Source organism: Cyphomyrmex costatus, unplaced genomic scaffold (genome assembly GCF_001594065.2).
Source record: "Cyphomyrmex costatus isolate MS0001 unplaced genomic scaffold, Ccosl1.0 scaffold26, whole genome shotgun sequence".
NCBI classification, from domain to species: Eukaryota; Metazoa; Arthropoda; class Insecta; order Hymenoptera; family Formicidae; genus Cyphomyrmex; species Cyphomyrmex costatus.
Window position 1 is genome coordinate 784,725 of NW_017276692.1, and position 24,037 is coordinate 808,761.

The 24,037-nt window shown below is 31.1% G+C and overlaps 1 protein-coding gene across 1 annotated transcript; it reads right to left on the reverse strand.

Moving 5' to 3' along the window:
* Window positions 1-1,210: 1,210 nt before the first annotated feature.
* On the reverse strand, window positions 1,211-19,781 carry LOC108774551 (dopamine D2-like receptor). Its single transcript, XM_018540690.1, has 6 exons — window positions 19,723-19,781; window positions 16,625-16,877; window positions 13,446-13,546; window positions 6,642-6,818; window positions 2,620-3,095; window positions 1,211-1,419 (listed from the first exon to the last, which is right to left on the reverse strand). Exons 1-6 carry the CDS (start codon window positions 19,779-19,781, stop codon window positions 1,211-1,213), a joined length of 1,275 nt encoding a protein of 424 aa, XP_018396192.1.
* Between the last annotated feature and the right edge of the window lie 4,256 nt (window positions 19,782-24,037).

The window sequence follows — 24,037 nt, forward strand, 5'->3', positions numbered from 1 at the left end:
AACGGCGGTTTCAGCTGCTTTTGCTTTGAGCGAAAAAAAATATTGCTATGTTACTTATATCCTACGTTAATACTGTCACGGCGTACTTAATCATCCAGATGGAGACGTATAGTGTGTAATATATGCTCGCATAATAAATACACTTCTAACAACTTTAACCCTCCGCACTCTCCGTGCCCCTTCCTCTCACGCAAATCTCATTATTACCTGCTTTCGCGAACTTAAATTATCTTCGAGGGGTGTAATAGCTCTTGTGAACGCGCGATTATTACATCTCGACATAGAGCCAGCCTGTCTCTAACGAGTCCTTTGGGCGCCGTAAACGTTTGCCGTATGTGATTTGTACAGATTATCTAAATTTCCTGCTAATTTGCGCGATACCGCGCGGTTGATCGACGCGGTGTATTTGCTTTCGCTTCGCAAAGCCTTACTTAGCAATTACTTGAGCTGCTCGTGAGAAAGCGAGAATTCAACTCTACGTTCATGCACGTGTATTCTAGCGCACATGTGTGTTACGCCACGATAGTTCGATATCACAGTGCACGCATTTTCACGCACGTGGACGCGATGAATCATTGCGGCGATACAACGAATACTAACAGACAATTTTCGCTGTCTGATCACGTGTCAATTTTATATATACATGAAGAAGTATTTTTTTCATTTTGCGTGATTAACGAATAATATTTTCAAATATATTGTACATTGATTTGTCTTGTGAATGTCTCATAAATTTGAAAAAAAGTATTAATATTCAAACATTTTATATAGTATACATGCACGCAGAAACTTCGTTAAACAAAAATATTATTTTTATTTCTATTTTTAGTTTAATTACTCTTTTGTAATCTTTATAAATTATTTTCAGAGAACGCATAAAAATATCATGTATGACGTTTATTGGAAATAACGTTTTATCTGTCTTTTCATGTCGCAAACCGTATTTACTAAGTATTTTAAAATGGAAAATGTTTCGTGAGACTCGGCTTTCCTTATTCGCTTGGAAAACGATTGACACGCGACGGAACGCGAAAACCGATAGGCAAATGCAGCTGTTGAGGTTCCAAATACAAGAACAACAGTACCTGTTGCAAGCTTGCCGAGTGCCTACAGTCTCGTTGTTACATCACAAATACGACGATTTACACCGAGTATAACGTTTGCTGTCCCGTGTCTCTTCTTCAGCGGTAGAAGTGGATGAGTTGCACGCTTATATACTGATCAGCTTGCGGAAGGCCTTACGGAATTCGGGGTTGAACACAGTGTATATTACGGGATTCACAAAGCTGTTCATGTAGCCCAACCAGGAAGTAATGATGAAGGCTGGAACACCAGGCTGACAAGCTTTCGTCAGTTTCGTGCAGATTGCATCCATGATGTTGCAAGTGAAGAAGGGCACCCAGCATATTAGAAAGACACCTATGACATTTATGGCGTTGATCAAAATACATCAGTAAATGTACGATTCATTATTATATCATACTTTATAAAAATATAACATCTTTTAACGTTCTTATAATTTCTGACTTATTCAATACAATTTTAATTATAACCATAAATGTATATCTCAATAAATGCTTGTTGTTCTTTCTCTAATAAATGTAATTTAAATATAAAATAATACAAATTCTATATCTAATAAACTCGAGATATATATAAAAGCTTTATATATTTTTAGTGTTATATCGTTCTATTAATATTTTGAATACTTTAAATACTTATCGCATTATGCATATCTAAACATTTTAAACAAAGAAAATAAAAAAAAGAAAATTATTATATACAAACTATATATTTATTTTAATAAAAGTCGGAGAGTTTTAATATACAATAAAGATTAATAATGCAATTTAACTTTTCATCCCTATTCCTCGTTTTCAATTTATAATGCAGTATTTATTGTCGGAAATTATGAAATGCGTGCTAAATTAACTGTTATAATTTTCTACAAAGTAAGTATATTTTAAGCTTCAGCATTTCGCTTAGTTTGCAAAATACATTCTGTTAACAATTTTAATATATTAAGGACTTCAGAAACTTTCAGCATCTATTATTAATTTATCCTTTGATGTTTTATGTATTAGAAATATTTCTTGCAAAGTACAAATTATAATCCATCTAAATCTCTTTCATTCAACCTCACAGTGAATTTTATTTGAAACAGATTTGACAAGCTTTAGAGCTTTTTAATACCGAGATTTTCGTACTGTCTCTCTATAATAATACCTACATTTTTCACGGTATTTCTTCGTATTGATTTCAACGTTTCAATATTCAAGTAGTTTACATTTCGTATAGTAAAAATAGCAGTTTCGTATAGATATTTATTGCCACATATTTATTACTCGCAAGAAATAGTTACAGAGATAAATCGCTTGATCTTATCGAATCGTCATGTTGGACATGTAACTAATCTTCCAATCGTTCGATGTTTTTAAACCAGTACTTGCCTATATTCGCCTAACCATGTTCAGACTTTCACATATATCTATTACAGTACCGTCGTTCTTTCTGATTCTCGCTTCGACTCGCAAGTAAAACCTGTGAGCTCATCAATAATAAACGTAAGACGGAGCGAGCTGAGCTATTTATTAAAGCAACGGTACGCGCCTAACTTACCTAACACGATCGCCAGAGTTTTCGTGGCCTTGCGCTCCTTCTTGGCTGAGCTTTTCTCTCTCTTCTTTTTACTAGCCTTATTGGCCTTGTATATTGTGAACCTCGACCCGGCCGATGCGTTTTTCCGATCCTTTTTGCAGGAGGACGACAGTACGCTAGGTGTCCTCGCGAGCTGCAGCGGCAGGAGCGAGCCAGCGCTCTTCAGCCGCTTCAACTCCTGCTTATTCGCGCCGCCATTGTTACCGTTCCTCTTCGTCTGCGTTGAAGAAGACACGCTGGTTGGACCTCGTGTCGGTGGAGGCGACGATGAGGTCGACGAGGACGGTGGGCCCGACGTAATCCGCGGATTCGGACTCGGGCTTGAATTTGTCTCGAGTGGCTCGTGGATCATCGTGCTACTTGCTGCGACGTCGTACCCGCTGGAGTCCTGCCGTTGTACATGTGGTGTTCCAGTCAGCTGAGCCTGTGCCACCGCGCTAAAACGACAACTGTCATTCGAGTGTCAGAAAATCCCGACGTTTATTCGCTTCGCATTAGAGTTTACAACCCGCATCACCAGTCACTACTAAATCCGATGTCAGGAGTCCAAAATCTCGTAATAGAAACGCAAAAGATACTTAATACAAAAATAAAGATAGCCCTCAAAAATTTTACTCGATATCTTTGTATAAATTATTTCTTTTTTGTTAATATCACGATATTATATTGTTGCAATTCAAAATGATTACGGGCAATATATCTTCAACGATATCATATAATGCAATATTTTTTGCATGTCTGTATCATCATGCGGATAGAAATTTTAAACGGTAGTTATTTTCAAATTTCTTATTATTTATTAATAACTATGGGCTTTATTTTTTTCCCTAGATATTAAATTTTGTACTTAAATTTTTGCGTTCCTATACATTTTGAGATATCAGTTAATATTCTACGAAAAATGATAATATAAAATATTTTTAGGAAAACGTTACGGGGAATTGGATAATATTTATTTAACAGATTAATGTAAATTAAAAAATAGTACTTATTAAAATATTCATGCAAATGACAACAGGTCTTTCAAAGACAAAAAAGACTACAAAAAAAATATTCTAAATAAATATACAACAAGATTTAATTAATTATATATAAAAGAATATCTTTAATCTCTCTCTTTTTTATTATCTATGTTTTATTGGATTTTCATATAAATCATCGTTTAACTGATATTATAAAATAATTATGTAATCATTTTTATATAATTTTAAGATAATAAACCACGTACAACTTACTTTCCACCATAAAGGTCACGTTATATTTGCTCTTTTTCCTTTTGGTATAATTTTTTAGAAGCATAACTAAAAATATGGATGCGATTATTAAGTTCAAGAATGATGATAAATTGTACCCCATGTGCAAAGATTTTTTATAACAACTCGGTGCGAAGTTTCGCGCGTCCTAAAATATGCGGTAGTATTATTTGAGCGCTGAAAATATACAATCCAATTAATAACCGTGAAATGCCCATGTGCATGAAGTTGATTGGCTTATTTTTAAAGGTAACGCGAAGTGCTAAATGCAAATTGTTCGTGGACGCCGGTACAAAGAGGCCACCCTATCACGATTAGCTCGCAAACTTCCGGATTACTATCAGAGCGACGAGTTTCCGTTAAACTAGTATTGTGCACGGGCTTTGAATAGAGTTTTGGACATAGAGAGAGGAAGAGGGGGAGGGAAAAGGAGAGAAGGAGAAAGCATGCTGACTTTCATAATAGCTCCGAATAACATCCACTATAGTCACTGTACTGCAATTATCGAAAGAACGAAGAAAATAATCACGAGATCATAGGCTTTTCGCGATTCAACCTGCGCTCCTATTCACTCTTTTTTCCCCAATCTGCGAATTTTTTCGTTTCGCCTCATCGTCCAACGCGCAAGAACTTTTGAACGTTCAACTTGTCAGCTGTCCCGAATATCGACGTGACTTCCTGTTCGAGTTTTCCGATCGAGCGAAGTTCCAACGTCGCTTTGAATTGTCTTCACCTCTTTATCCATTCGGGACGAATTACTGAAAGGTGTTTTTAAAAAAGGAAAAAACCGATTTATGTCTTTCAAAGGACAAAAAAAAATGAATTGAAGAAAAAAATAATCATTCAAGAAGTTTAAGAAAACGCGTTTTTAATTTCTTCGTGAAAAAACATAAAATTGATTTATAAACAAAAATCAGAGAAAAATTGTTTTTATGTACACGAAAAAAATAATTTCGCTGAAATATTAAAAAATTTAGTTAGGTAGATACAGATATGAAAATAATTTTTTTTTGTTGAACAATCAAAGTAATTATGTAAGAAACTCAAGTATAATGAACAATGCTGCACAGAAAATTTTGATATTCTAATAACCAGTTTGAGTATCCTATACATAATTATTTTAATACAACATTACTTTCAAGTCTAGCTAAATTTTTACTTCAGCAAAACTGTTCTTTCCGTGTACATACATAATATATATTATATAAAACTGAAAAAAAATTTTGTAACTTGATAACATACACACATATTTCGCTATTACAGGCATATTATTATATTACTTTGGATAAACAGGGACAACCTGAAACAATAATCACCTCTTGCTTGAAAAAACACTGCAATTATTCTCACGTTACATGTAATCTGAAGAGGATTCGGAGCAGAGGGGACATAAACTAGCAAACTTTGCGACACGTGAGGCAAAAGTAATATCCTCTTAATTGAGGATTCCCAATTGGCCATTTCAACGGTAGACTAAGACTCTTGATTGACTCCAAGCTTTTCCGTGTTGATTAGAAATCTTCAGCAAGAGTAGGAAAATAATTGTGTAACTCACTACAAAACCTGCACGTTCTTTTATTTGTCCATTTTATTTAACGGATTGCTCTTCCAACCTCTCGTGCAGCTTGAAATTCCATTAAATGAAATTTTACGAATCTCATTTGCTATACGTTAAGTAGAAAATAATAGCATCCAAAAAGTTTGTAGAATCATTTGATGAAATTCTTCTAAATATATATGTAGGTCAAATTATATAAAGAAAATTTAATTTAGCATCAATAAGCCTCTTTTAATCCTCTTTCAATTTCGTATTTCATACTTTTCTCAAATTGCAAGTCGTAACCAAGAAGAACTAAACAGAAAGGCAATCTACTTCGTGTGATAATGATACGGAGAACCTCAGATCAGATCATTTCAAACGGCGCGTAATGAAAAGAACGCGAACATTTCTCTACTTCCCTACTTTACAGGTGAATGGAATATCGTATAATCATCTCATTTGCCTTTCAGACATCCAGGACTTTTTAACTGTTCGTTTTATTTCTCGGAGCTCAGCAAAAGCAGATGGAAAGAGAAGTTGTATCTTGGTAATTCAGTGCCCTTCATCATTCGTATAAGTCATTTTTAAATTAATTCTGACATGCCCATGATGTAAAAATAAAATAAATTTAATTTTATAATTTATTTAATATACTTAAGGATATTTATCATTTAAGTTTTTAATATAGAAACGCCGTTTCTCTTCAATAATATGCATTTTTAATGACTGTAAATAAAAAAGTATATAAAATTTTATATTATTTAAAAATAATTTTGTACGCGCGCGCGAAAATTGATGTATTAATAGCTAAGTTATTGACCCTAATTTTACAATAATTGAGATGGATACTTAATATCGAGCGCAATTTATCTTGAATCAATCATATATTTTACAAAAAAAAACTAACAGATATTCTTTGATCACTCGACTATATATCGAACTGCCATCGCAAGAGATGCACATTTCAAACTAAGCGACGCTAACTATTTGAAAGACGGTAACCATCTCAGAGACAACGCGATGGCTTTTTGCATCGATGATCGCTATGACGAGTCGCGTCGCACAATGTCGTGACAATGCGATTCGATATCGTTGAAAGAAAATTCCGACATCTTCCTTCCGATCGGGATGCGCGAAGACGCAGATGGTGAAGAGGAACGAACGATAAGAAGATATGATGAAATTCTTACGCTGCTTCCTCGACGACCGTGGCTAAAAAGAATTCCGTGCTCTTGTCATTGGAGATGACGACGACGGGATCGAGGGGCGTCTCATCCTCGTCCTCGTTGCTGCCGGAAGCGGTGTTCGTCGGTTCCTCGATCCCAGGTGCCACCAGGGCGGCCGCCCCCAGCGCCGTTTCCGCAAACCTTGCCACAGAATACCCACTACGTGATCTTAGTCAAAAGCCTCTAGAAAAGCCTCTACACCTATCATGCACTTCCTTGTTTATCCGGCATCCCCCAGCGTTAATCCAGCAAGTAGCGTATCTATCATGCACAAAGCGACGACACGCTTTTTGACAGCACCTGCAAGATCCTGAGTGACAGTGCGTCGCTGTTTCCTTTTTATGGCGGAAATCTCAAACGAGTCTTTAATTTGTTACGAAACAGCGATCAAGTCGAAACAAATTTAGTCATTACAAATTTTCCTCTATAATTTTGAATATAATAAATATTATTTTTAAATATATATATATTCCTTATATTTTTGTAGTTAATATTTATAAGTTTTTTTATTATACCAAAATAGAAACATTTAATCATATCATAAGATTGCAAATCTAAGAAAAAGAAAACTATGTAGGAAAGAAGGATCGATAAAGAAAGAGAAAGAGAGAGAGAATGGAAGAGAGTAAGAAAAAGAATGAGTGATTTTGATTAAATGCGCGATGTAAATTAAAGTTTGTTGCACGCTGATTTATCTAAATGTATATTTCCGTTTTGATCGATAACATTCTCAATAATATAATTCTGCAGCCAATGTAACAATTTATATCGAGCATTTCATTTGCATTTAGGGTTACAACGTTTATCGAATATAAATCGTTACGTTAATTTGTACATAACAAGCTTTTAACATGCTAATAAATTCAACCAAATTTGCTAAAAATTTTTTAATCTCTCACACAATATCTAAAATTCGTGAATTTTCTAAAAGTTGAATATTCTCTAAATGGTATTGTCGAAACTTTGGCTGCTTGGATAATGCAGAATTGCGTTACAATGTTTAATTTCCGTGAACTCGCACAAAATTCGTTTTGCATTGCAAAATAATTCATATATTCGGCGAAGGAGACCGCGATTTGAGCTGCCATAAGCTTTATTAACACTCTTATCCGCAAATTGGAAGCTTCGCTGTTAAATTTTGCATTATCGAACTCTTGGAAGTGATAGTGTCCGCGATATATTGCGACAATATATGTAGATACGTTCAATCGCCTGATCAAAGCATGATCCAGCATTTTCTCATGCACATTTTAAATACGTGAAAAAGCGATACATCTAAAACATACATAAATTTTCTGCAAAGAAGAAATGTTCTCACGTAAAAGAAAATTCTCATAGCTAAGAATTTATTTTAAGAAATTATGATGAGTCTTCAATATGCATTAAATTTAAAATATTGTAACATATCTTATTAATCTATTATTAAAATAACAAAAAGTTATAAAATACACACACTCACACATTTTAAGACATATATAATATCTACATTAGAAAACATGTGCAAATGTATTTATTTTTACAATATATTATATTAAACAACAACAATCAAACATTAATGAATATTATATATACGAAAAATAAATTAAGAGACACTTTTATGATAACATTTGTTTTATTATTTCATTTTAAATACGTTTATTTTAATTAAAACTATTTTATAGGTACGTATTCTCTAAACAAAAAAAAACTCTTTTATCGTAACATATATGAAAAAAAAACATCGTTATTGTCATATAAATATAATACATACAATCTCAATTTAGAACAATAATCTATTTTGGCCTTCCATTCTGATTTCATTTTAATCTCAACGCAAGCAATTCCGGCTTTACATGTATTATCACATGGTACAATAATTAATTGCATTAATCATTTGCTAAACCTTAGCTTCCGGATAAGATACGCGTGCCACGGCAACATGATTCGTGCATTAGATTGACAAGATAAATATCAAAATTTCGATGCTCTTGGCTGAACCTTCGCGCGATAACAAAGTCGATAAAGGGACAACGTGGTCAACGTGGGTGCATGTAGGCGGATTAACTGGGACGCCAGATTATGTCGGATACATTGCACTCTAGAGATATCAAAATGCGGATGAACTTCCCAAATTGCGACTGCGACTGTAAACACCTAAGTTTAATTTATCGTTCATCGCCGTCATGCGTCATGTGTTATTATAATATAAATGAGATCTCCGTCAAAGTCAAAAGCAATTATTGATTTATTGAGATGCATTGTCATTGATTCTATAACGAACAAATTGTGTATTAAATGGTATTTTTCGCACTTTTCTAAATTGTATGTGTGTGTATAAGAATAAAATAAAATTCAAAAATAAACAATTATGATACGAATTTAGATTATTGAGAAATCTAATTAAACAAGAGAAATCCTATATTTGATCACAGCGGATCTTATATGCATATCTGATTATATTTCAAGACCAAAAAAGATTTTGACACATGGTTTGCAGAATTAGATATGTTTATAAATTTACACTGAGCTATTTAAGCACTAATTATAAGATATACTTTGATCAAATATAGGATTTCTCTTGAATAAAATTTAAAAATGTTTTTTTAAATACGCAAACAAAAAAATCTGTAGGAGTTTTAAAATCGTCCAATTTTAGAAAAATTAATCAACAAAAAGATATCGAAATTGAAACTCACGAATATAAGTTTGGCTATCTAGATATCAAGTTATAAATGAAATTACATTTTGTATCAACATAACTTATTGCAAATATTCTTTGTTATTTTAAATATTCTTTATTCTAAAAAATTTTATCTCGCGCAGAGGAATATCAATTGAATCTAAGTTAATCAATATTATTAAAATTAATTAACATTCAACTTTCTTTTATACAGTACAGTTCTACCGATACATGTAGTATAAAATACAGTAAAAATCGAGATATTTTTTTACTGTTTAACTTAAACGATACCTTTGTGCAACAACTAGCCTTACTTTTCGGTCACTATTTCCCCGTACGTGCCTTTTCCGCATTCAAGTGCTTAAATACTTAGATTTTCTGCACTCTTCCCTAAGGAAGGTAAACAGGAGTTTGTAGGAAAATTTCGTTTACCTTGGTGGTACTTCCATCGGGTAGACTCAAGTACTTAACGAAGTGCTTTAATATTTTTCGAAAATCTTCTTAGATAGCTAGGGATGTCGGATATTTACGAACGTATAGGTATACGTACTATTGAACTTTACGTGGTTCTGTGTATACATTTCTAAAACAGCGATTCTCTTCTTTTAAATCGAATTCAATAATTATCAACTTCAATTAATTTGTAATTAAGGACATGAATAAAACTTTAATTGAGCAACACTACGTATGCTCGCAACTTTTTAATTCCCGTAATATTAAATATCTTCCCCACTTTAGGCTGAAAATTAAATTGATTTTTCCTTGGAAAAATCAATTTTAATTAATTGAATTATAAGAGTTTCTTATTCACCGTCAGAATTCAATTCGCCATTTTTTAATTCAACGTTAACACAATCATCATTTTTTATAATTAATAGTATAACATTCACAATATAAAAAGGTGATTATATTATTTGAATATTTATGCAAACAAAAAAATTTGTAGAAGTTTTACAATAGCTCAATTTTTAAGAAATTAATAAACAAAGATAAATTAATATTGCCATCATTTTAACTAAAAATGTTAAATTTTTAATTTGCATGTTTAAATTATATGCGTTCAAATTGCATATGTGACGGAAACAGATAGTGTTAAGGTAGAATATTTTATATTTCTTTAAAGCCGTCATCACGATATTCTGCGAGGAAAATAATCCTTACATCAAATTCGAGCTGCGGTAAGGTTATATGCGATTCTGATGCATCGAAAGTAAATGGCAATGCACATAAATAAACACGAATACTATTATCTTGGTTTACGACATTACGTATGGTACATGCGAATTTTATACAGTTGCGATATATGCACTTTGCATAATGTCAATAAAATATCGCGAGAAGCGATATTTTATTACTGGATACATTTTAAACTCTGTACTTAAAATAATCGAGTTATTCTTGTTTCTTGAAACTAAAATAATGTTCATTACTTTATACATATTTATTAATATATAAATACATATTTTCATTTAAATGAAACATATCATTCGTCTATATACTTTAAAAGTAATACAACTCAAAACATTGAGTTTTTTTTAGAAAAAACTATTTTTCAATTTAATAGAAAGTTATTAACGAATCTCTATACATTTTTAGAGCAAATTTTATTTAAAAAAATTTTGAAAGAATCAAATAATAGCAGCAAAAAAAACTGTTGTTTCACAAATTTTAAAATTCATTCTTTTTTTCGAATTTGACAATTTTAATATTCTATAAAATTATAACAAATCCAAAATAATTTAATCAGTTAAAATAACTAAATTTAAAATAAAACAATTTCTTCTTCTCTCATTTTACAATCACAAAAATTTTACATAACTCTAATTTTCTATAGAAAATTCATTTTTATTTACAAAAACTCAAAATACAATATGTTGTTCTTCTAGAAGATATTATAATCTGTTTGAAGACATTAAAAACAATATACATAAATGCTGTTTGGAAAACGGATTCTAAAGTTAAGTTAGTTTACTTTTAATGATTAATCGAGTAATTCTTACTTAATTAATTTTTGGTAATAACTTGAAAATCATCCATATTTCTTAATTATATCACTTTTAAGATAAAAAAACGATATTATATTATAATAATCCAAAATATGCAGAACATTTTCTTTCTTCCTATTCCTTTATTTTCGTTCAAATTTTATTCGACATTCTTATACATATCAATCAAAGACTTTACTTAATTTGCTATCATCTTTCCATTGTAAACGTCAAATATCAATAAAGAATATCTTTCTCGATAATATTCAATTTGTATAAATTTTAACGCGAAGGGACGAACAAGGAAGACGTAACGAGATACATGCTTAATAGAAAGGTACACGAACAAAAAGACTAGCGATTAAGCGGCGTACAAGTAGTTTGCTATTCAAGACGAGACTGCCCTCGTCAGCACGACGGAAATGAAAGCACGTGCGAGGTGGAGGCGTGCGAGAAAAGCGAATTATCCGGGGATGCTCGGGACTTAACCCTCGGCCGCTCCGTATCTCAACTCGCGTTGCGCCAGCTGGCACCAATCTCCACGAGAAATTGTCTCGTTGGAATGCGAACCTTACGCGGTCACGAAAATTGAAAAGAATCGTCGCGCATTGCGCGCGCGACGTGTTCCAAGTGTCGTCAGCCCGTTCTCGCGCTTATCATGCCGACAAACGGCTCGGATAATGTCGTATAAGAGAGCTTATGAATAAATTTTCACCAGCAATATTTTCTCGGAGAACGATTTGTCCGCAGACATGCGAATTATGCAAATCAATCCTGATTAGATCTATTACGAATAATATCGTTTCAACCGCAAGCTGTCTTATACGATTTTGAGATAATTTATATTCGGCAAAATGGTGAAAGATCAACATCTGTTAAACCACTTTTTAATTTCTTAATGTTGCTATAATCTATGTAAAAATTTTTTTTCAAAAATTAATTAAAAGATAAAGATACTCTTATTTTTTAAATTAATACATTATACTGTATAATTGCTCTGAAATTATAGGTAAGTATATTGAAATTTTTGTCAGCAAAACTCAATCAAATTTGAATTCAATTAAAAAAAAATTTATACTTACAAAAGGCTTGTCACAATTGTCCAAAATCAATTATTCATGAAATATGTTGTTAAACACAAAAATCTAAGGAATACATTTTTTTTTAAATCTGTCCAATTTGAAGGGTAAAAAACAATTTTATGACAACAATTGTGTTACATTAAAACAGAACATATTTTAAGTAACACATATAATGAAATATCGTCTACATTAAGATTAAGAAAAGATTCTCTAACAGCCTATTTTTCGGATAAATCTGTTGCGCTCTTAAGAATTTAACAAACAGAGAAAAAGTATAGACAGACAGAAAAAGTTAAAAATTCAAGAATTTATGGCACAAGTTCAGAGACTGAGAATGTAACAGTTCAAGGATGCATAAAAAAGTACAAGTGTATCGTAAAAGATTTACAAGCTGCCGTGTTTAATTTTTCTAAACGTTATATTTGTATCTTGACTGTGTTTTACTTGTATTATTGAAAGTTTGAAAAGATACAAAACATTGAGAAAGTACAAATGTATTTTTTATCCAATTTATCAGTATAAGATATTAGTGCTTCTCTGAACCAAAGTTTAATTCCAGAGCTGAATTAAGATTCCATCCGTCTTATTTTTTTTACGAAATTATATGATTGTAAATATATCAGAGGAAGCTGAAACGATAGTATACAATACACGTGTGTGTGTATGTTGTGTGTGATTGTAATATTTACATGCGTCACATGCGAAACATTAATTTTAGTAAAAGATACAGCATAGTGTCTTTCATTTATCTTGTATATAATAAAAGTAAAAAGTACATTTAAAATGAAAACAACAAGAAGTACATTCGTTTTTCCAAAGATTTAATTACAATTAAAAAGTAATTACAAAATTATTAAGATTAAATTCTCGTTTTTCGATTAAATAAATAATATTTAACCACAAAATCAAATATATGTATGAATAAATTAATTCAAGAATACAAAGAAATAATAAAAATTATATAATTCTTGCTGTAACTTTTACCATATAAAAAGATAGTATTTAATTAGTTAACGAATTATTTACACAGTCGAATACTCACCTACGCGTGTGTGCGATATTCTCGATGATACTCCCCGGTTTTATATCGCCTAAATTCGGTTTTTTAGTAGCACGAGCCCTTTTCGCTCTGTTTCGCAGAGCCTGAAACGGTCAATTGAAAATCTACATTGTGACATAAATCAAACGAGGGGTTGCAAAACTCGAGGCGTAAACGTATATAACATAAATCTTTGCGTGAGATTTCTGTAGATAACACTCGAGACGCGTTATCGAGCACCTATCTACGGATAACGAGATTTATTTCGACAGTTTTACGGAAGGAAATCTCTGTGCTGCTAAAGCATTACAATATTTCACTGTTGACTTATGCCATCGAAAAAGGTTTTGTTTTCTAGTTTAAAAAAAGAAATTACATAATTCTCGATATTTTATTCTCTTGGAAAAAACTTATTTTTCTAGAATTAACAAAAATATTTTCTGTAATATACATAATTATAATCATAATTATAATACAAATAATTATAATCATAAAAAGGATTTAATACAGCTTATATTTTTTACTTTTTGCTACTAATTTAAAATAATCAAGTTTAGAGAGAGAGAGTGTGTGTGAACAAATAAATTATTATCAGAAATCATAAAGTTAAAAGATGAAAAAATAAATTTTAATCATGAGCAAAGAATTTTTTTTACATTTTATTGTGTATCGTGTATGTGAGTGGGTTTAACAAAAAGGGTTATTGAATTTTTTTTAATAAAAAAGAAAAAGGTAGAAGGATGGATGCTGCTACACAAAAATTCCGTTCGTTATTTCTTTTAAATTTCACTAAATTTTTCTTTTGAGTTCTTCGCCTTTCTAAAGTTATATCCTTTGCACTCCAAGTTTTCTACGAAGTTCGAGAGATTTACAACTGACAGTGATGCCGCTCCGGTTTTATGAAGGGTGTAAGCTCATGATATAATATCACACACGAATAATGTGGTAATATCATATTGAAAGTATAAAGGTTATATATCAATATTATTACGGTGTTTCGCGCCGATATTATGCGCGTACAATTACCACAAGTACGAAATTAACAGTCCAATCGAAATACTCTGTACGCTACAAATGTTGAAATTGTCCAACTAGCTGTATTTATGATCCACCGCAATATGATAGAAACCGCTGTATAAACCGCAATGCACTTTGCTCCATCTGCGCCCGAAATTAATCGCATAAAATTTGAATGCAATTTTTATTATGAACGTATCAAACATGAGAAATCCTCGATGGATAAAGTTGATTTTGATAAGCTTGTTTATAGCAAAATTATTCGTCGTAAAGCCACATCACATTATTTAAACATGTGTACGATTTTCAAAATACGTAACATTCATGTGGTCGCATTACAATTTTATGTTGACTATGTATTACGACTGACACGTGTATTTTAATTATTATGGTTGGCTACATCTTTTTTCTATTTTAATTTCACAACGAAATATTAAAGAATTCTGCGCTGTCGGCAACAAAGTCGGATTAATTTTAGCGGTATCACACACAGCGCATACGTGACAATTAAATTAAAAGACAGCAGACTCGCCTTTGCAAGAGTTACCTTTCATAGTACAGCCAATTTCGCGATTGGTTCACGTTTCTGAAGTAATCATAAAGATAAAAGAGGCATGAACAAATTTTTGCCCTTTTGTAATCGAGCTAGAGGTAATTTCCTTTGCGTCTTGTCATACGTGCGTGTGTCAGTTCAGCTACAAAGACTACTATCGATTTCTTTTTGGAGCAGAATCTTTGAAATAAATTTCACTACGCAGTCTTTGAGCAATTGCTATGCAACAGCTACATTACAAAAGCCATATGCTTTGAAATTCGTCGTCACATAATTTCAACGTCGCGAATTTTTTTGTCTAAGATTTTACCTCACTGCACCATTAATCAATTTCTAAAAATATTTAAAATATGGCGACGTCAATCGCAATTTAGAAATATAAGTATTAAATTGCAGATTTTTTATTATTACATCAAAATTTGTTCACGTCGTTCACAATTTGTATGGGCGATGGTAATGACGTTTTATTTAATCTACGTGTTCGTTTAATACGCAATTTCGATTACCCGTATGATCCTATATTTTCCGCTAGCCAGCTTGACCTATTAATACCAGCGTTTCTCAACCGTCAGTGAGAAAACTTAATCTCTCGTTTAGTATATGTACTATATGTGTATACTAAGTTTCATAACAAAAATTTTAAATTAAGTAAAAGATTTTTTTTTAAATTTTATGGTGTAGAATATAAGAACCGATACGTATGTTGATATCGCTCCTTATTTCAAAAATAATAACATAGAAAACGTAATTTTCAAATTATTACCATAAATGAGAGTTAAATAAACATTTTTCTATCATTCATCAAAAGTGGATTAACTTAACTCTTTTTATAAAAAAATCATCAAAATCGTTACAATTCAAAAGGGATGATCTCTTTTTAAATTGTAAAACAAAAATAATAAAAATAATATTTGATCATGTTAAAAATATATTCTTTTCGCCAATATTATTTAATTTAATTAGTCAATAATTTTCTACATAAAATCGAAAAATAGTTTTTCTCCTTTTTTGAGAAACTTAATGTTTTAAGTTGTCATTTTTTTAAGTAAAGTAGTGAAACAATGTATATTGATTGATAAATGAGGTATAGCAAAAACGTAAGTGCCAAAATCGTGAAAAATGTGCCTTATTACAAGACTAGGTAAATGGTAAAATTTGGTCTCAAAAGTATTATCAACAGCAAAAAAATGGATAGTAAAACTCATAATATTCTATCTATTATGTAATTGGCATTTTTATTTATTTATTGGACAATATCTTGAGTTGCACTTTTATGTGGAATTATAGCATTTATAAAAATTTTAACTTTAATACGATATTTTGAACATTAGAAATACCTAATTGTAAATTCTTGCAGAAATTAATTGTTCATACTTTTAATTTTATCATAGTAAGTTTTTTTTAGACTTTTTGAAGTAATTATTTTTCAGAAAATAAGTTTTTCCTTTCTCCTGAAAAATTTAAAAATAGCACTTGCGTTTTACTTTGGCATATTTTAATTAGTTATACTCTACATGCATCAGTCGATTCTTAAGTATACGAAAAAAAATATAGGTTTATATGACGGAGTATTAATATGTATTGCTGCAAAAAAAAATCACATCGATCTCACCTTGAATATATTGTAGTAAAGGAATACCATGATGATGCAGGGTATGTAGAAGCTGGACAGGCTCGAGTAGATGATAAAATCCGTATTGTAGAACAGACATTGGTCCGGTATCCGATCCGGAGTATTATTCAGGCCTAGGACAATCGGGCTGCCGATCGCAGCCGATATCGCCCAGACCAACAGTATCGTCAACCATACTCTTCTATTGTTCTTGTGCTTCGCATACTTTATCGGCTGGGTCACCGCTATGTATCTGCAATTCAAAATCGGTTCGCGTGCGTTGCAATTGCCTCCCGCACGATAGATATTATATCGTCGCAAAATCATCTATGCAGATCCAGCAGCTCTTGTCTCATCCATTCTTCAGAATTTCCATTTCGTATGACATTAACATATGTGTGTGTATTTGTTATTATCATTAAAGCCAATTGTCGCTTTGACAAAATTAATTTCGGAAGAAAGCGGGAATAAATTTTAAAAGTGTGTACATATATTTGCAGAATTGAGAGGTAACTCGTCATTTGTTACAGTTAGAGTTACTTTTTTTCAATAAATATAATTTAATTTTGTTCCTTCTTTCCATCTGTAACTTAACTTACAATTAGTTACATTTCTTGGTAACTATTGTACATAAATACTTAATGTAATAGTACTTTAGGATTTACATTTATTCAACATATGAGCACATCAAAATAAAGTATTCAATGAACAATACACCCAAGCTGAATAAAGCTTAGCACTAAATAAAGCACACTTTTAAATTTATTACTTAAAATCACCTGGAATTCTATTATAGAATTCACTATTTTGAAAATATAAATAAAAATTAATTCTTTAACAATTTGATAAAAAACACGCTTTTATTGTTCGTAAAAATCTGTAACTGATTATATAAATTTCTTACGAAAGAATGAAAAGGTCATGATATTTTCAAGCCATTGTAATCCCAAGAATTTCCAAAGTTTGGAAGAGACGCTATAGAATAATTTTAAAGCTCATAGTTTCTTCGCCAAACTCTTTCAAAATGTTTTTAGTTTTTGGTATTTCTGTAACAATTTATCGTTACAATTATTTCAGATAGAATACTGTTTCAAAATTGTTCCAAACTTGAGCATTAATGTGTTTTTTGTTGCAATTTAACTAACAACAATTTGTTTTTGTACAGCCGAGTGTAAAGACGAAACAGCACTGATATGTACGATCCGTTGTCGTATGTATCATCGAGCACCCTTTAGCCTTCTGTTTATCCTTTCTGTCATCAATTAACTATTGTACATTACAAAACTATTCCTAATTATATCATTTTCGAATAAAGAAAGCAATGGAAAAATGCAATAAAGAAATTGTCGTATTTTCAATCTAACACAAAATTAAATAAACAAAGTAAATATGATTCAAAATGTAATTTATATGCACGTTTTCAATTTACGTATTTTTTGGCACACTTAAACAAAAATGGTAACTTGTAATTTAAATTTTAAAGGAATATTGTTCAACAAATATACAGTATTAATGCTCCTAAGAATTATACCAAAAATTATATACAAAAAAATAATTGTATTATTATTAAACTTTATCAATACTATATAAATATTAACAAATCTCTCGAATTGCCCTTTGTTTTATCCTTTTATTGTTTATTAATACTCTATTACATAATATTTCAATTTTGTAATTTTTTTCCCTTAAAAAGAATATAGTGAAAAATTATACAATAAGATAAACAACTTAAATCTATGTAATAACTGTTTTTTAAAATAGATTTTATACCTAACTATTTGCGATGTAAGCCTTTATTTATTTAAAAAAATCATACTCGGCAAATTTAAACGTAACGGTATATCTAATTTTCCTATCAACGAGATGCATTCCGAACATAAATGCGATCTTTATTTGCATTTTATTCGAGGCACGTAAACCAGTAAAATCAGCCTCTCTTTTTCCTGATTTCCAAACTTTCTCGGTAATGATCATGGCTCTTTTACGACCATGGCGAAAGCACATGTCTTGATCGTTAATGTCTTCCACTATCGGAATTTAAGGAAAAAACGTGGAAGATCGTAACGCATCTCTATTTCTACGTTAATTTGATTTACATGCGAAACATTTATCAAGTTTTAGAAATTTATTTGGTAACAATATGTCACGTTTATAGTATTTTATACTTTATAAAGAATATAAAATAAGGCCCAATAAGTATAAACAATATGAGTAATAATAAGGGCAATGAGCCAAATACTAAACGCAAGAAAAATTTTTCAAATTAAGTATAATATAAAATTTAAACGACGTTTCGACTCCGATCGGGTCATCTTCAGTGTAACAAACATAAATAAATTATAAAATTTCGGTGTCGCTAATCAATAGATAATGTCAGGAAATTGTTCGCATCTTGAAATTGTAGTCCATCATGTAAAAGTTAATCCAATACAGTAAATTCAATCTAATAGAATTTATATAATTTGTCATAAGAATCTTAAATAACATGTTAAACAAGTGTTAAAAGATAGTTACCTTATTAAAAATTGTGTAATAACTAATGTCAATAATGTAAAATTCCATGATGTGAAAAATGCAATGTCGTCAATGATAAGTTGGTTTTTGCCTCTTTTAAAGAATTTATTTCTTCATTGCGTTTCTTGACATTAACATAAGAAGTCGATAAAGCTGTAAATTGGATTAATTTGAATTGTTATAACATTTTATCATTGACGACATTGCATTTTTCACATCATGGAATTTTACATTATTGACATTAGTTATTACACAATTTTTAATAAGGTAACTATCGTTTAAATTTTATATTATACTTAATTTGAAAAATTTTTCTTGCGTTTAGTATTTGGCTCATTGCCCTTATTATTACTCATATTACTTTATAAAGACTTTTAAACTTTATATAAGGAATAAAAATTGGAGTATTATAATAATATACTATGATTCGTTCTTATAATCAATACTGAAAAATTTCGATAAGCTATAATCTTTATTATAAATACAAAATATTTAGAGGAATGTGAGTTATCTCAAGAGAGTTTCCAAGTGGTATCTTCAGATTGGTATTTTCATTCTTGTGTAAGCGAAGGAAGAATGTTTACCTGTCTATCGAAATAGCCACGAGATTGAATATAGAGCTGGTGCTGCAAGTCACATCCATTGCGATATAAAAATCACAAACAAACCCGGGTAAACTCCAGGAACCATTCACCTGTAAAGATAAAAAAAACTTTATTAATTTCAAAGAAAGATCACTAATTATTATTAATTGTATTTATCTTATATTATATAACACATTGCAAGACTGTATTTTTGTTACTTGCCATTAAACAAATTATGTAACATTACGTATAACCTTATATTAATATAAATATCACAGAATTTTATTTCTCTCTTACAAATATTACTAATTTAAAAAAACCCTCAACTCTAGTCGTTTGAAAGCATATTTTACATATATAATAATTGTAAGATATTTGTATTCTCCGCCACAGTGCATTTAAAATGTCTTTTAATATAAATGCTAATACGGAAATTCAATTATGAAATCAAGAAAATTAAAGGTACATACAATTAGATGCAGATAAGCGTAAATATTAAGTCTAAAAAATTAATTTAATTAAATATTAACATTCACTTATTACTATTTTTATTCTGCGATTGAAGATAATTTAAAATAAAGCTCAAAATATTTTGTTACAAAAATGGACTTATTTTAAAACTAGCATCTCGTATTTGCTTGTTATCTTTGTGTATTTTAGGGATATTAAAGAAGTCTTTCGATTTTGTAAAATTTTATATTGACAAATCATTACTCTATTAATATTGAATAATAAAAGTCTCCATACATGTTTATTAATTTCAAAAATTTTTTAATGTCATTTAATGCTGTTGTATTACTTTTTATATTAACATTAAAATAATTTCATAAATTATATATAAATATTTGAAATAATTTGTAATAATAAACATAAACGAGAGCAAATGTATTAAATAACAAAAGCAGGTTTTTCAATTTAGCAATATAACTGTAGTTTAGTTCAATGTCAGTAATTAATCATCGATCTTACAACCGATTTCACGTTCGTGTGTTTTTCGAAAATTTCTCATCCCACTTATCTTTCCTCACAGATGAAAATAACGTTGCTCGAAAATCACGCGCGCACCGAAACGATCATATGTCACAGAGCGATTTTGCGCATCGCTGGACAAGCATTGTATGCATGGCTGCCAACAAATTTTGAACAAGGGCTACATGCATTTTTCAAGCGGACTACAGTTCGCCATATTCCGATTACATCGTGCGTTAGTGCAGTATATGTGATGCGTTTTATCGTCATGGCCTATATTACGACGTCGATTATTTATTTCGATTTCTCCGTGCGCAGCGCCTCACAAAATGTATCTCGCCCGATAAGATTGGCTCGTATTTCCGTATGAAGTTTTCTCATATTTATTGCACACATTCGCGGTAGAATATGTATTAAATATACCGCAAGAGCAAACTCCTAGTATCAAAGTATCGGTAGATTAAACAAAGTTCATATTTGCTTGGTATTTAATAATTAATTTAATAATTAATATAGAAATAAATCGTGAAGATTTAAAATTAAACGTAGTTTATTAATATAAAAATAAAAATAGTTTTGTGGCTTTAACAATAAATCAAATGCAAGTAAAATGCCAATATATTAAGTCTCCGCGGGTGTTAACAATCTTAGTGCGTAAACAATCTTAGAATGCAAAATATAATTTGATATATTTTATTGTAATTGTTGCATCAGTTTTATTAAAATTAGTTTCCAAAAATACGTCACTATGAAACATCGTGTATGTGTAAATACAAAAATGATATATAGGATGCGTTCGAGAGGAGATACTATTAGCGTTATTTGTGTCATTCTATGTTCATCGTTTATTAGACGTAAAATAAGGATAGATGACACGAATAGTGCTGACAGTGCGCTCCTTGAATGCAGCCAAGGTATACTTTATTATTGAAGATTTTATTAAAATAATAAGATATTGCACGTTATTCGTGTTTACTGAAAAGACAAGTTATTCAAGAGAGAACGTAAAATAGGAATTATTATTTAAACATTTTAGTCAATAAATCGAAAAATAAGCGCTTTACGCCTCCTTTTCGACATTCTATCTGCATTTTCTCTACCAGTCGCTCTGCACTTTTTATCCATTCAGGAAAGCACACCTACTCGCTGGCCCTCGTGGATTCTCTACAACGGAAGCCAGAAGAGCCTTGATTTATTTGCAACGTTCGTGTCTCGAGTGCGAAATATCCTGCGGCCGAAACCCGTTTGAAACACTCGGTCACATTTCCGTCTCCACGCTCATCCCTGCAGGACTGTTTTCATCCTGTGAAACGTTTGTGTGAGTAGCTGCAGATAATAAGATATTTCTAGCAAGACATGATTACTTCACCGATTTCCACACAATTTACCATGTATTGATTTACTGCGCTCTCAGTTCGACTGTATATATTTTCCATCGAATTTTCCAATGTGTACCAATCTTAACAAAATAGTTAAAACTTTAATGAAGAGCTTGTCTGAGAATTTAAAATTCAATTGAAACTCTGAAATGCGCGTTGACTGTGTCTACATCTTCATATGCGAATTCTCCGTTATTCCTTTGATAAATCCACTATTGTTGGGTGCACTGGAAGATTGTTTCATCCTTCCCGACTACGTTATCGCACGTACGAGAATCGACGAATTCACGCTACAGGCACGTGCGGGAAAATTTATTTATATTGTTGCGATCCCACACAGCTGAATTGGCACAACAAAAATTTGTATAACTACACGAAAATACAAATGTGTTCGTCTTTTTTTATAAGTTATTTTTCTATAAATGTATATATTTTAGCTATTCAATATGTTTCTTACGTTTCCTGAATTACATTTATTATAGTTATTCGAGTCACATATACTGCAAAATATACATATTTATTATATTTAATATGATTAGCGTAAAACTTGAATCCTTAATTACGTTTACAAGCGCAGCGTTTGAGAGTCCATATACGTGATCATATCGCGGTTGCTACACGTGTTTCAACATACTTCGCGGAAGAATATATAAACGCAAATATAAAAGATAAAAACCCAAGTTCAAAGCGGAAGAGCAGAGAGATTTAATTCAGACCGTTTAAATATGTGCAATCTGTACACGTAATGTCGCCCGTTGTATTCTTTCTCGAGTAAAGGGGGCAGAAAAATGATATGAGTGCGTTGTGCTTCCGCAGTATACACGGAGCGGGAAATTTTCACTTCTGTAACTCTTGGTTATATATGCGGCGCAGGATGTGCTCCACGGGTAAACACACGCATATGTGAATACAGAATAATATTCCACGGCTATATAGGCGTACGCGATGCGGCGGTATGCATTAGTACAGGGTCTAATATAGATATTCCCACGTGCCATAATACAGGCATGAATCGCAGTTATTGCGATGTTTCAAACTGCTTGTTAGCTGCATTCTCGTCGTTTTCCTAAAAAAAAAAACTCGTATCATCTAATTGCGCATACATTTTATGAAGCTACTAACTTCATCTTTTCCCAACAGATCGACAACGCATTTATTAATTTCAACATTTATTGGTGTTCCTATATTAAATAGAAATATTAAAATGATAAACCTTTTATGTCACATGTTGTATCTTTATAAATTTAATATCAACCATTTTAATAGATATTTTATTATTTGACTCTATATATTAATTATTTACACACAAATGCTTTACAAACAAAGTAAAAGAGAGACAAAGACGGAGGAGAGTGCGTGTGTGTATTTATTTATAAACTAAAAATTATAAAATATAAAAATACAGACACGATCTATTCATAGCAACATTTAATCAGTAATAACCCGTAATATTTATTACACACAAAAAAAACTTTCATTCTAATTTAACATATTATACGACAGTAAATTTAACAGCTTTATTATTTATAGCTATACGTAAATTATTATTAATATTGTGTTGATATTTGCATTTACATTATTATTTAGATGTATTTAATAATTTACACACACACACTTTCATATTTTTACTATTCTTCATAACGTCCCTTGTATTGTCTATTTTAAAGAATTGCGAAATCAAGAAAATTAACAAATCATCATAAATAAATTAACAATTCGTAATAATCAAATAAATCAATGTATATTATATAGTGAGACTTGTACAGCACATTTAACTCACATAATTTCTTAAGTGTCGCTGTCAATTAATCGTCAGTAATCGTTAATTATTGGCAATCTGCGTTGCACTGTCTTGAATTAAAAACTAGCGCAAACTAAGTTTCCGATAACGTTCGCGGCAGCGGCGTACAGCGAAGTAATTATTACCGCCCCTCGTAACTTCCCTTGTTACACGCCCTATCAGAGCG